This window comes from Leishmania mexicana, chromosome 7 (assembly GCF_000234665.1).
Source record: "Leishmania mexicana MHOM/GT/2001/U1103 complete genome, chromosome 7".
Classification (NCBI taxonomy): domain Eukaryota; phylum Euglenozoa; class Kinetoplastea; order Trypanosomatida; family Trypanosomatidae; genus Leishmania; species Leishmania mexicana.
The window spans coordinates 364,525-378,329 of record NC_018311.1 but is presented as its reverse complement, the minus strand read 5'-3'; the positions used below and the strand labels follow the sequence as shown (position 1 = coordinate 378,329).

Below are 13,805 nucleotides of genomic sequence, written 5' to 3'. Positions count from 1 at the left end.
CAGAGACAGACATCATGAAGCAAGGGCGGGGGACGGAGTGCGAGAAAAACGTGTCCGAAGTAAGTAAGTGACCAAAAGTACCTCAAAAGCACAAGGAATAAATATAATAAATAAAAAGATGAGGAGTCAATCCGTGAGTGGCACACACACACGCACACGCACAGGAGCCAGATGAACAGACACGCACATGCGCACAGGTATATAGATAGAGATATATTAAATAGAGCCTGGTAACAAAATGCGGTGTATCACTGTGTCCTCTTCCTCCTCGTGTGTGTGTGTGGGTGTGTGTGTACACCTCACCAATTCTGTGTCTCTTCTTACCTAACTCGCGCCGGTGCCGCCGGTGGGGAACACGTGGTAGTAGTCGTTCTGAAGTGTTTGCGGGCGTGGAGCCGGTGGCAGCGACGGCAGCGTCGTTGGCGCGGCGGGGATGTGGCACACCTGCTCATCCTCACCCTCGTGCTTCGCCGTAGCCTTGCCGTAGTGGCCCTTCCCCGCGCCGCCGCCAGCATTGTACTCGGTATCGTTGTTCTCCGAGTGATCAGAGAACGCGTTGACCGTATCACCGCCGGCTGCGGTAGCCGAGGAGAGCGCCACGTAGCCGTTCAGTTCATCCTGCGCCAGCTGTGCCCGCTCCTCCTCCTCCCAGTTGCACAGACGCTGACGCCGGCCGTCTTCCTGTTCCAGTAAGAAGCGCTTCTCATCGTAGAAGCGCTGCGTGGTCGTGAAGCTCAGCAGGTCATCCTCGCTCGCATCGCCCTTGGCATTGCCATCGATGGCCTCAGAAGACCGGACGCGTGCGATGCCCGCCGGCAGCGCCTCCTCCGATATGTCGTTTGCCCCCGCATGGGCGATCGGGGAGCGAGAGATGGCGGACTCAGCGGTGGTGATGTCACCGACTTCGTGCACGGTGTTAGTCCGAAGGTCTGGCGGGCTATCATTCTCTCCGTCTGGCGGCGACAGGATGTAGTTCCTGAGGCCCTTGGACGTTGCCAGCGCCTTTGGCGTCACCGGCATCACTGCCAGTGGGTCATAGTGTGGCTCCTGCTTTCTCCCGTGGCTCCCGGAGCCGGTGGGGCTACGTCGGTGGCCGCCGCTGTGGCTGCCGTTCAGCGAGGCACTACGGCGCGACTTGGACAATGCCGGTTTCGTAAAATGCCGCACAACTACGCGGTGCAGCTCCTCGTGGTCGCCGCCGTCCTGCCGTGGCCACATCCGTACACTCAGCTCCGAGTCGGGGATTGCCGACTCGACGGTGACTTTCCGGTCGCCGTCCTCCTCCCGCTCTTCGAAGTCCTCGTTCGTCCAGCAGCTCTCCACTGGTGAGAGGCACCGCCGCGGCGCGCTTTCAATGGACCGGCTACGCACCTTGTGGTGCTCGCCCGTGATGGCATCCTTCTCCAGCGACAAATTCGCGTCGGCGGTCAAGCTAATGTCGCACTCCTCAGGTGCCTCAAAGGCCGCGAGCTCGAGTTCGTTGGCGCCGGCGTGGCGCGGGCCCACGGCCCTCACAGGGAGATCCATCGCCGGCTCCATCGGCCCCGTCTCGGTCAGGATGCTCTCTACGAGCCTGCGCTCGGGCTGTGCTAGGCCATGCAGGTACGAGTCCCCGCTGGCGTACGTTGTGTTCATGCCTGCCGCATCTGCAGCGGCGTTCTTTTCCGCCAGTTCGAGCAGCTGCAGCCGCTCCGCGAACATTAGTCGTAAGTTGTAGCGTGCACGCGCCTCCTGAAGCGCAATCTGGTCCCGTCCCTCATCCTCCACCTCATCCAAGGCACCGCAGCCTGAGCCGCTGATGGAAGGGTAGCCTAGCGATGCGCTCACCGAACGACCCATGCGGGCGCTTGACGACGGGTAATACAGCAGCGGGTGGCGTCCACTCATAACATAGCCCACGAGTCGGTCCTCGTCACCGAACTCGCGAAGGCCAACAAGTTGCCGTCCCTTCTCTGGCTTCGAATCGGCGCCTTCCGCGAGCTGGCGGCAGCAGCAGCACCACACGATCCAGAAAAGTAAACAAAGAAGAGCGATCCCTGCCACCCCGCACCCGATGATGATCACTATCAGTGCCCCACGGCTCAGCCCCCGGCCACCGCCGCCACGGCGCGTGCAGCTCGTGCTCACGCGCGCCTCGCTCACCGTCGTGCACACAGAGTCGTCCGCGCTGTCCCACACGCACACGTGGTACGTCGACTCCGCGGGGTACGCGGACACCTTGTCGTAGTCCAGCGTCAGCTCGCACGTCCCGCTCGCCATGCTCGCCTCCCCGACAACCGCGCTCCGGCTCGCCTCGCTGCAGCAGTCCCCGTGCACAACCGCAACCACCGACGTCGCACCGCTCGCGCTCGCACCCGGCGGGTAGCACCGGTCCAGCGTGTACGTCGTGCACGCGTCCCACCCAGCAGACGGCAGCTGCATCGCAGACGCAACGAACTGCACGCTCCGCCGCCCAGACCACAGCCCGGGCAGCGCCACAAGCGTCCCGTTCACCGGCGCACGCGCGCACAGGTACAGCCCAGCAGTGTACACGCCCGTCGCAGTCACAGACACAGACGTGTTCGTCACAGCAGCCCACTCGCCGTGCTCGCTCGACACAGACGTGCAGTCGCGCGCCGTGCTGAACCCGGGCACAAGCGCCGCAGCAGTCAGGTCCTGCAGCAGCACCATCCGGCTCGCCACGCCGACAACAAACGTCGTCCCGCGCACGTCGAAGTGCGACGCGCGCACAAGCTCCACCGACTCCAGCGCCGCAGCACCGCCGCCGCCACGCAGCGCGCCGCCGTAGCACAGCGTGTACGTGCCCGGCGCAAGCGCGCCGCCGTCGCCGCCCACAAGGTCCACAGTGCCGTAGCCCTCCGCGTCCGTTGTGAAGCTCGGCATCCCAGCAACAGACCCGCACCCGCTCGCAGACGCGCTCAGCTGCACCGCCGTCCCCTTCAGGCTCGGTATGAAGACAGGCGCGCCCAGTGCGCCAGACACCATTGTCGTCGGGTACACCCGGCCGGGCGCAACAGCCACGCCGGCCAGCACAACCGCGGGCCCCGCGGCCGTCACCGCGCACAGCCACACAGCGCTCACGCCCGCCGCAACGCCCGCCGTCGCAAACGACACGCTGCCGCTCGACGTCACCGTCGCAGCGCTCGTCCCCGCAAGCACGCCCGAGCACGCGTCCCCGGACAGGTACACCTCGCGGCTCGCGCTCGTGTAGTACCCGCTGTGCGTGTACCCGCTGTCCGCACCAGGCACCATCGAGTACAGCGGCGGCGCACCGTCCACCACAAGCGTCGCGCTGTACTCGCCGCCGCGCACAACAGCCGGCGACGCACGCAGCACAGCAGGCGGCGTCACGGACAGGAACTCCGCAACCGCCAGCGTCCTCCCGCTCAGCGGCGCCACAGTGCACACGTGCACAAGCCCGCGCACGCCCGTCGTGCTGTACGTCGCCGTCTTCGACGCGCCGCTCAGCCCCGCCGCGCCCGCCGTCCGCACGCTGCAGTCGCTCGCCGTGCTCAGGAACGTCTCGCTCGACGGCGTCGCGTAGTTCACGCGCACCGCACTAGCCGCGGCAGCGCCAAGCGTCGCGTTGTACCGGCTCACCGCAGCCGTCGGCGACACCGCCCAGTTCGCAACGCGCAGCGTCGGGCGCGCCGTCGTGAACGTCACGCTCGCGTCGCCGACAAGCACGGCGCACACGTGGAACGCAGCGCGCTCGCCAGCACCGGGCGCGTACCCAACGCTCGCAACAGCCGCGTCCAGCAGCACGCCGCAGTCCGACGACGCAGACAGCCGCGGCCTCGCCAGGTACGCCGCGTCGATCCCGAAGCTGCCGATCGCAGCGCCAGGCGCCGCATCCACCTCCGCAATGCTCGCGTCCGCGCCGCCGCCGCACCCGCTCGCGCGCAGCAGCCCCACCGCACCGCGGGACGCGTACGCACCCCCGCCAGCAGCCTCGCAGTAGTACAGCGACGCCAGCGCACCGTTCGCGCCGCACGACGCCACAGTGAACGTCACCCTCGCGTCCACGATCGCCGCAGCGCCGCCGCCAGCCACGACGCCGAGGCAGTCCGCCGTGCGCGACAGCACCGCCGTGGCGCCACTCGTCACGCCGCCAGACGTCAGCGTCGTCGCGCGGTCGCCGATCACAGCTGCAGGTGTCATGTAGTGCTGCAGCGTCCCCGTCAGCACCTCGAAGCTGTCGGCAGCGGACGGTTGCACGCAGAAGCGGATCTTCTGCACAGGCACCATGTCCGTGATGGTGATCTCCGTGGTGCCTCGGCCCACGGCAAAGCTCTGTGACCCGGCAGCGGTCTCGCCGCACGCAGTAGAGGCGGGCTGCGCCACCACCGTGTACTTCGCCCCCGCGCCGCCAGGGCCGCCCGACATGGTCACTGCGAACGGCACGTACGCGCGAATGGCAGAGGGGTCTACGGAGAGGCTCATCTCAAACGGCTCCACCACCTCCACCGTCGTGTCCGAGCCCACCACCGACACCGTCGTGCCCACCGTCACGCTCTGACACAGAAAGTACGTGCCTGCGGGAGCTGTGAGGGGTGAGTGGCTGGAAGTGGTGTACTTGTTTGCGTCAGTAGAGGAGCACGCGGTGTCGGCGTTGCCAGCACCACATCCAGCTCCGGTGCAGCTGACGAGGTAGAGCGTTGCGGTGCTGAGGATGGGTTTGCCGACCAGTGTGTTGGGTCGCCCCCGCTGCGCGTACCTAGTGACAGAGGTGAAGTTGGTTAGTTCGATTACGCCTGCGTCTGCGTAGCCAAGCGTGCTGCTGACGAGTTGGCCCTTCTTCGCCACGCACAGCCGCACCGACGTGACTGTACGAGGCTGTGTGGGGGCCACAAAGGGCTGCCCGGCCCCTGTTGTGGTGTCCACGCTACCTGTGGCGAGCACGGTTGCGATGCTCATATCCGAAGTGCAGCTGTCCGTGGCTTTGACAACGGTGAAGGTGTCCGGGTGAGAGAGGGACACAGTGGCACGGCTGAACGTCACGTAGGCTGGGAGTCCAAAGGCCGGTGGCGAGGGATCAGTCGTCACGGTTGGAGTAGCAGCGACCGTCACCGTTCCCGTCGACACAAATTTTCCAGCTGCACCAGCACACACGAGATACGTGGTGCCCACCGCGCTGCTGGCAGGGGTGAAGGTAGCAACGGCGATCGTGCCGGTAGGAGCGGAGGGAGGCACGGATATCGGTAGCTGAATAAGTTCACCGGCTGCGGATGTCGGACACGCGGTCGCAATGCGGCCGCTGGTGCTTGGCGGCACCAGTAGCGCGGTGTAGCCGCTCAGTGACGAAGCCCCTCGGGCGGAAAAGGTCAGTTGTGTGGGTACGGAATCGACAGCCACGGATGGCACGACGCGGGCATTCGTGCTCGCCACGGTGCCAGCCACCATCACCTGCGCTGCCGTCCCCTGAGACATGTGCTCGCCGTGGTAGCCAACGCAGAGGAGGAGGTTGCCCACGGCAGTGTGTGTGAAGACGAGGGCAGCTTTGCCACTCAGGCTCGACTGCGTCGTGGTCACCACTGGCATGTCGGTCGAGCAGGCGGTGTCCGTCGTCAGGCTCACTGTCGTCGACGGCGGAATCGCTGTGACGGCGAGCCTTGCCGGTATCCCCAGGATTACGCCATCTGGGGTCACAGTGGCGTTGCCGTACACGCGCAACGTGCGCAGCCGCATGTACGTGCTGCCCATCACGCCAGGCTCCTGCACGCAGAGCAACCAACTTCCCGCCACTGGGAATAGCACGGGGATGAGTGTGGAGGTGAGGCTAGAGATCTGAAATGTCATGGCGATGTCGCTGTTTGCGGCGATCGCGGCGTCGCAGGTGCCATGGTCGACGCTGCTGCTGCTGCTGCTACTACTGCTGCTGGGGAGAAGAGCAGGTGTCAGGCAAATGGAGGTGCCGCTGCCGAAGGTAACGTCGCTGTCGAGTCCCACGTTCATCGCCGCCTTGGTGCGTAGGGCAGGGTAGGACAGGCCGTAGGTGCGCAGCTCCAGCGGTCCAAGCGGGTAGTAGACCGCCGTGGTGGGCTCACTGCTGTCACCGCCGCTCGCGTCCGTCGTCAGTCGGTTCGACACGCAATAGTAGGTACTGCTTGGTGAGCTCTCAGGCACATAAAAAGAGGCCGCACTGCCCGTCTCCGTCGTGCTACCCCCGGCAAAGAGAGTAGCGCAGTTCGAGCTCGTCGACAGCCCGACTGTCACCACAGCTGCGGGGACGTCGTCGGAGGCGCTGCGGGTCACCGTGGCCAGCTCGCCGAGACCACTGATGGCCGGCTGGCGAGCAAGAGACACGACAGGTATGTTGGAGACCACCACCTGATTGACGTAGCCCACATTGGCGGCTAGGGTGCTGCCACTTGTGCGTACACAGGCGTAGTAGGTGCCGGTCACCCCCACTGTCCACGTCATCGACGTGCTCCAGCTTGTCACCGGCTTGTTGCCGCTCACACCGCAGTCGGCGGTGGTAAAAAGGGCGCCCTGCAGCTTGCTCTGCAGAGCTACAGCGTCCAGCGAAAAGGACATCGGTGTGGCGTGCGCCGCGTACATGGTGTGCGGCTGAATGCCGTACTCGAGCACCTCGAACGTGCTAAGAGCTGGCACAAACACGCCGACTCCTTCGAGGCCGCGGATGACGACACCGCAGAAGTAGTACGTGCCGCGCGGCACCTTGATGGTCAGTACCCCGTCGCCCGTCTCCGTCTGCTGATATGGCTGCGCCAGTGTCAGGCACTGCGGGTCAGTGGAGAGTGACATGTAGTGGAAGGACGATGAGGCGCTGATGGCGACGCTGCGATGGCGGACGCCCTGGGTGGTGTATATGTCGTAGGGCGACACGCCATAAACCACCGAGCGCACTGCAGTGACGGTGGCGTTGTTGAAGACGGTTGGAATGGACGCACACACGTACGTGACCGTCCGGGGACCGATGCTCGCTGTCAGCTTGAGCGAGCTCTGCAGCGTCGTCAACGGCACGTCATTCAGCAGTGTATCACAGCTGCTATCCCGGTACAGACCTACCTTGGTGGCAACCGGGGTCGCTTGGTTGAAGGTGAAGGTCGTCTCCGTATTGTAATAGGCGTAGCCGGGTGTCATGCGAACCGCGTTCATCTGAAGCGTCGAAAAGGACGTGGTGCCAGTGGCGCTGCTGCACCAGTGCAGCGCAGGTATCGACGACACTGTCGCCGCATTCAAGCCGAGAGAGGCGGACGTGACATTAAAGATACACGTGGTGGTGTTGTAGTTTACACCGACTTGAGCGCGGCCCTGCGTGCAGATCGGCGAGAGCCGACTGATGCAGTCGCTTGCAGAGGATATGTACAGCGTTCTGTCAGGGTCTATGGAAGTTGTGGCGAGGAACACAACATCCAGCAGCGGGTATGCCGGCGTCGTCTGTACCACCACACCGGAGCTGGCATCGACGCCGGTAACGCCAACGCACACCACACCGGTGATGAGGAGCACACAAAAAAGCGCAGCGGCGCGAAGCTGTTGCCGCGGCGCCATGACGGATGCGTGCGTGATCGTGTTGAGCTGGATATCTCAGCTGATCCGAAGATGCGCTCACGTCACCGCTTCGGCGAGGATCGTCTGTCACGTGTGTGTGTGTGTGTGTGTGTGTGTATAGGTGCTGCTGCTGTTTGCACACTTATGGACACCTCCGGTCGTGCCGTGCCAAGGAGGGGAGGGGTATGGTCACGTGCCCGTTATGTGTGTATGGGCGTGCGTGGAAGACACTCTCGCAGCTGCGCCTTCTTCACAGACCGCAAGAGGGAGAGAGAGAGAGAATCGAAAACAAAGAAACAAAACGGGGTAAAATAAAAAAATAAAGGCAATGAAGGAAATTGCGCACACCGACGCACGCACACACACACGCGCCCGCACGTACGCGCGAGGGGAGGGGGAGAAGACGGGACGGAGGGAGGAAGAGAACAAGAAACAAGAGAGAGAGAAGGGAATGCACATATAAAAGAGTGCCTCGCGCTCAAGGGCCAAATAATATATATATATATATAATCAAAAACGAGAAGAGCGGGAGACAGAGGGGAGACGGCGCGGACTGCGGCAAAGGAGGAGAAGAAAAAGATGCGAGAAAAGAGAATATCAAATACAAATACGTATACGTAGGTACACACACACATACATCTATATATATATATAAAGGTATGCGTATATAGATATCTATATATGTATATATGTATATATATAGATGTATATCTTTGTATATATATATATAGATATCTGTCTATATATATATATGTGTGTATATATATATAGATGTATATGTGGAAAAAAAAAAGAGAGAGGGCCCTTCAAGAAATACCAAAAAAAAAAATTTGAACGGCAGCAACTCGTCCCCCAACACACGCACGCACACTTACGTGTGTGCGTCTCTCTGTGTGTGTGTGTGTGTGTGTGTGGGTGGGTGTGTGTGTGTGGGTGTGTGCTTGATGAGTATGTCTCTTGTAGGCAACGAAACGTGCTGTCCGACTCCGTCTTGTGCGGCGGTGTTGCCCTGTAGACTGCCTTGTGTGCCTGAGTCGTGTCTTTGACGCCTCAGGCTTCTTGTAAAAGAAAAAGAAAGATGAGGGGGCGGACGGACGGCAACGGAGGAGGCAAGACAGCGTGGGGAAGGGGGAAGGGGGGCAGGGTCTATCTATGATGTTTCTTTTTTTCTCTGCGAAGCAGACGAAGCGATGAAACAAGGTAGTCAATGAATAAAGGGCGGACAGCTCCCCAAAGACACGCGCGCGCCTCTGGCAGACGCACACACGCGCAGAGTGAGAGATGTTCGCCGGTGGGAAGAAGGCAAAAGGCAAGACGAAGGTTCCAGCGGCGTTGTCGCGGATGAGGTGGCGGATGGATGAAGATGACGAATGCTTCGGCTTGTTTCTTCACCTCCGATGTAGCAACAGCTAACAACGTGCGGTGCTCTTCGCGTGTCTACAGCCAAACCAAAATTCGGAAAGCCACAACAAACAAAAAAAGGGAGAGCGAGCGAGCGAGCGAGAGGATGATACGGAGAGGGGGGAGTACGAGAGACACGAGTGAGATGCGCGTATGCGCCGTGTCTCCAGTGGGGCAGTTACGAAGCCTGCCAACGGACCGTACTGTCTCTCTCTCCCTTTCTCGTTTCGCTTTTGATGTGTTTAAGCGGGGCAGAGGGGCGTGTGTGTGCGTGTCTGAGTGTGTGTGTGTGTGGAGGGGGAGGGGGGCCACGCCGTAACTTCGGACCTACGGATCGTCCAACGTCACTGAACGTCTCACCGTCGGGCGACTCTCCAGCGAGGGAGAAGAGGAGGGAGGGGGGGCAACGAATACGCTGACGCGAACAGGAGCACACACGCACAACGGCTAACTGGCACCACGAAGGGGCGAACACATTTGTGCGTATATATTGTACGTACGAGAAGGATAAGGATGAAGAGGAGGAGGAAGTTGGGAAGAAAGAGAAACAGAGAGACCCATGGCACTGAAGTACCCCGTGCGTGTGTGCGTGTGTGTGTGCTGGGAGGAGGAGGGAGAGGGAGAGGGAGGGTATGCTCCTACGTGCATCCCCTCCTCCTCCCTCCTCCCTCCTCCTCTTGCACGAATGTGGAGAGAACACGAGGGAGAGGATTGAAAAGACCAGTGAGCCTTCCACCACAATCAGAGGCGCCACCATGTCACTCCCCGCTCCACGGAGAGGGAGAGACGGACAGAGACAGACGAGTGCATCTCATGCCTGGACAGTGACGGATTCGTGTTTCTTTTATATATTTTTTTTCTGTTGTTGTGGGGGTGGGGGAGGGGGCTCTTGCTTGCTCTTCTCCGCCGAGTAAATGGAAGACGAGTGTCGGTGATCAGAGAAGAGGAGCAGGAAAAAAAAGGAGAGCGGAGAGAGCAGAGGGAGCAAACTGCGTGGCACTCTCCCACTCTTTTTTCGGCATTGTTCGCTTCTGTCAATCTTTTCATGTCTCCCCCCTCCCCCCCCACCTCCTCCTCCTCTCACACATGCACTGTCCACACCGCTCGTTGGGATGCACATCACAGTTGAAGAGCTCAGCCCGCCCACATGCACATATACAAGCACGCAGACGTGTTGGCATGATGACGGTAGCTACCCGTGCAAGCACAGAGAAACACGCACACAAGCCGAACTAGCGACACAAAAGACATGAGAAACACGAGTTGCTATTTGAGAAAAGTTGAAGGGGGAGGGGGGAGGATCCGTGGCTGTCTGTGTGCCTGTCGCTACATCTGCTGCTTGATGGCGTTGCGTGCGCAGGTGGCGGCGCTTCACTGGAGAGAGACTCAAAGCAAGCACCAAGCGGGCAAGGTCTCAGCATGATGGATTTGGTGTGTGTGTGTGTGTGGAGGATTCCTATGAGGTCGCCGCCGCCGCCCCCAGTGGGACAGTACGCGACTGATCGACTCGAGGCGTAAGCTTCCGTTTCCTCCAAACCGAGGACCACGTAGAACCTCTTCACCGAGTCCCCGCTGGCGTCGTCAGTGATGATGCGCTTGCCGCTGGGGTCGAGCGGCATGTGCCAGGGTACGTGAACCACGCGGTTGTGCATCGAAATCCAGTGGTTCGCCTTTGGATCGGCAACGACAGCCATGCTCTTCACCAGTTCCTCGGTGTTCGGCGGGAGTGCCGTGAGGACGTGAGGCTGCCACTAGGTTAGGGCCGTCACACCAACAGCTAGCAGAATCATTGAAAAGGCCCCAGACCTGAGCACAGCATGCGATGCTGCGGTGGTGCTCGCGTATCCAATGGACGGTTTTGCTGCCTGCACCACTCGCACACTGGTGCAAGCAAAGCGTACCAGAGGTTCAAGAAAAAGAGGCAGCATCCGCAGCAATACAATCGTCTGCAAGTGACGCAGTTGAATGAGGGATGCCAAGGTATCCACGAAGAAGTGGAAAAAAAAACATCAAGGGATCAGCAGGAATCCGTCTTCCAACGCACAGGTATCACTGCAACATGTGCTTTGATAAGAAGCAACAAGCTCCTCTGAGGCACTGACTCAAGGCCTACATGAGCAAACAACAGAGCACCTGTCAGAGTCGCAGCCTTGTGCTGCCTCTAGCGTTGGCCCTGATCCCACACCCTGCGAGTGGCCTGTTGCAATCGGCGGAGACGGGGCCTGCGCCCTCGTTGGTGTCCTTTAGTGCGTCTGCTTATTTGCCTTTTTTTCCCGCAGACATTCGACAGAGATGAGTAAATCTCATGAGGAAGGCAAAAAAAAAAAACGAAATATTAAATGTGAAAGGAGAGAAGCAAAGGTAGGGGGTGCACAGCGCACCAGTTCACTACAACCACGTTCTAGCAAGCCTCTCCCTTTCCAAAACCACGAAAGGTGAAAGCCGTGTCCCGCAAGCACACAAAAGAAAAAGAAAATAGAAAATAAAACGTGGTCGCGCATCGGAAGCAGGGAAAAGCAACACGAAAAAAAAAGAAAATGAGGATAACGTTGGAGGAGACAAAATGGAGCGTCGTGGCGGGACCAGCGGAAGCCATGCTTTGCGTTTCTGCTCCTCTTAACTGTACACATTATATATATATATATATTTAATATAATGCAGCATCTGTACTGCTTCCGTTCTGCAAGAGAGACAACAAATACTTTTTTTTCTTCGCGTAAAAGGTGCCTCGAAGGGAGAACCCCTTTCCTTGCGTTCGTGAACCGTCATTTCCTCCTCCCCAAGAGAGGAAGAAAAAAGTAAAACAAAGCAGTACGAACGAAAACGGCTTGACTGCTCATACCTTTCAGTCGCAGTATGCTTCAACAATCTTGGCGACCTCTGCAGAGAGAGAGTCGCACACTAACGGGTCAGTGGCCTCCGCATACACACGCACAACCGCCTCCGTGCCGCTGGGCCGGACAAAAGCTCGCGCCGCCTCGCAACGAGACAAAGCCAGAGAAACAGCGGCATCGATTTCATCCTGCATGCCGGCCGGCGACAATGCTCGACGCTCATCAGGGGTGTTCGTGATTCGGCCAGGGTGTGCAACAGTGACCTTGATCTGCTTGCAAGGACGATCAACGTACAAGGTCGCCCAGTCCTGAAATGTCATATTCAAAGCTTTCAGCGCAACTTCACACATTAACATGTCAGCGATCGCATCGCCGCAGCACTGGGACATTAGACGCCTCATCGCGGCGAACAGCGCAGCCTTTTCAGGTCCGGTCGAAGCAGCTTCTGTAAGCACCTTTTCAGATAACAAGACTGTACCGTGGCCGTTTGCCTCAAAGTAGATTCCCACGTCGCGCGCGTGCGCAATCGGGTGAATATTTTTGACTCCAGTGGCGGAAGTATACACCTGCATGTGGAGCTGCTTCTCGAGAAACTCTGTTGATGCGCCGTTTGCGTAGGCTGTCTGCACAACAGCCACATCCAATGCCCTCATCTGCTCTTCACCAAGCCACTTACGCAATAGCATTGCGTAAAGTATGGAAATTCGATCACCGTCCAGCAATACCCACTTGGAATTCCGCGCTGGGTCGTAGAGAAATGCGACAACGCGGTCCGCGTCGCCGTCAAGGGAGTAAAAGTGTGTGGCAGTAGGATTCACACCTGGCGGGCAGGTGCTTGGCCACGCAGACATTGCGGTAGACGGAGTTGCGTGCAGCTTTGCATAGTCGGCTCCACATTTGGTGTTCAGCATCGTTTCATCTTGGCAGTTGCAGTCCACCTGATGCAACTCGAAAAAGGTAGCTAACGCTACGAAGTCAGAATGCTGTCTTGAAGCGTCAATGAGCTCCTTCACCGTCAAGGAGCCGATACCGTTGGCACAGTCAACAACAAGTTGCTGGAGATTGCCTTCTTTCTCACGTGACTGCGAGCCTGCGCTTGCAAAGCGATACATCTCCTCGAAACCAGCTAAAAGCTCGTTATAATAGGATGGAGATTCAGACTCATCTGCCAAGCAGAGCTCGTTGGCTTTTTCGATCGCAAAGTGCATACAAGGCGTCGAAACAGGTGGGTAAGACCTTGCGGTGGTGTTCCGTAAAAGATGCAGTGTCCTCAACCCTGCGTTCACGATTTCTTCGCCGCTCGGTCTCGTGTCTCTGGAAAAGTGCACCTGGCAATACGAGTATTGCTTCGGCTCAAACACGCTAGGATCATGCGCCAAACAGTCCATCATAACCCTTTCCAGGTCGCTTCCTGACGAGGCATTTGCAGCGCGTGTGCACCACTTCTCCCAGGACTCTACAAGCATGCCTCCGTCAACGTCGATAATTTTGAATCCGTTGTCCACGTACGGATTATGAGATGCCGTGATCATCACACCCACCGTGCAGGGTGCATTGTGACCTTCTGCTGCTCTCTTTCCTTGACAGTACACGGATCGGATTGCGGCTATCATAGAAACACGGGCTGACACTGGTGGAAGAAGCTCAGCTTTGAAACGAAATCCTGCCGTTCCATACGTGAGTGGGCTCTTCACGGGGTCATGCCGCAGGGGAAACTCAGAGTCGATAATGCTCTTCAACTCATCAAAAAACATGCTAGTGAAAATAGCATGTGAGTTTAATGTTGCCGCTTGCTCGGGCTCCATTGTAGCAGTTGAAAGACACCACAACAATGCTCCTTACAATTCCGCACCGCTGATATATGATATATAATATAATATATATACATATATACATATATATATAATATAATATTATATATATATGTATATATATATATGTACAGAAATATACAATAATATTTATATATACATATATGTGTATATTATATTGTTATTGTTTTACAGAGCAAATATATGACAGAAATAAGTGAAGCTGGCGGTAGTAATAGGG

The 13,805-nt window shown here is 58.6% G+C and overlaps 3 protein-coding genes across 3 annotated transcripts; all 3 read right to left on the bottom strand.

Annotated features, from left to right (window-relative positions):
- Positions 1-324: 324 nt before the first annotated feature.
- LMXM_07_0830 (conserved hypothetical protein) lies at positions 325-7,518 on the bottom strand (the record flags this gene model as incomplete). The annotated part of the gene is made up of 1 exon (XM_003872184.1): positions 325-7,518. One exon carries the CDS (start codon positions 7,516-7,518, stop codon positions 325-327), a length of 7,194 nt encoding a protein of 2,397 aa, XP_003872233.1.
- A 2,633-nt stretch (positions 7,519-10,151) lies between these two features.
- LMXM_07_0810 (cytochrome b5-like protein) lies at positions 10,152-10,571 on the bottom strand (the record flags this gene model as incomplete). The annotated part of the gene is made up of 1 exon (XM_003872183.1): positions 10,152-10,571. One exon carries the CDS (start codon positions 10,569-10,571, stop codon positions 10,152-10,154), a length of 420 nt encoding a protein of 139 aa, XP_003872232.1.
- Positions 10,572-11,764: 1,193 nt separating this feature from the next.
- Positions 11,765-13,558, bottom strand: LMXM_07_0805 (phosphoacetylglucosamine mutase-like protein; the record flags this gene model as incomplete). The annotated part of the gene is made up of 1 exon (XM_003872182.1): positions 11,765-13,558. One exon carries the CDS (start codon positions 13,556-13,558, stop codon positions 11,765-11,767), a length of 1,794 nt encoding a protein of 597 aa, XP_003872231.1.
- Between the last annotated feature and the right edge of the window lie 247 nt (positions 13,559-13,805).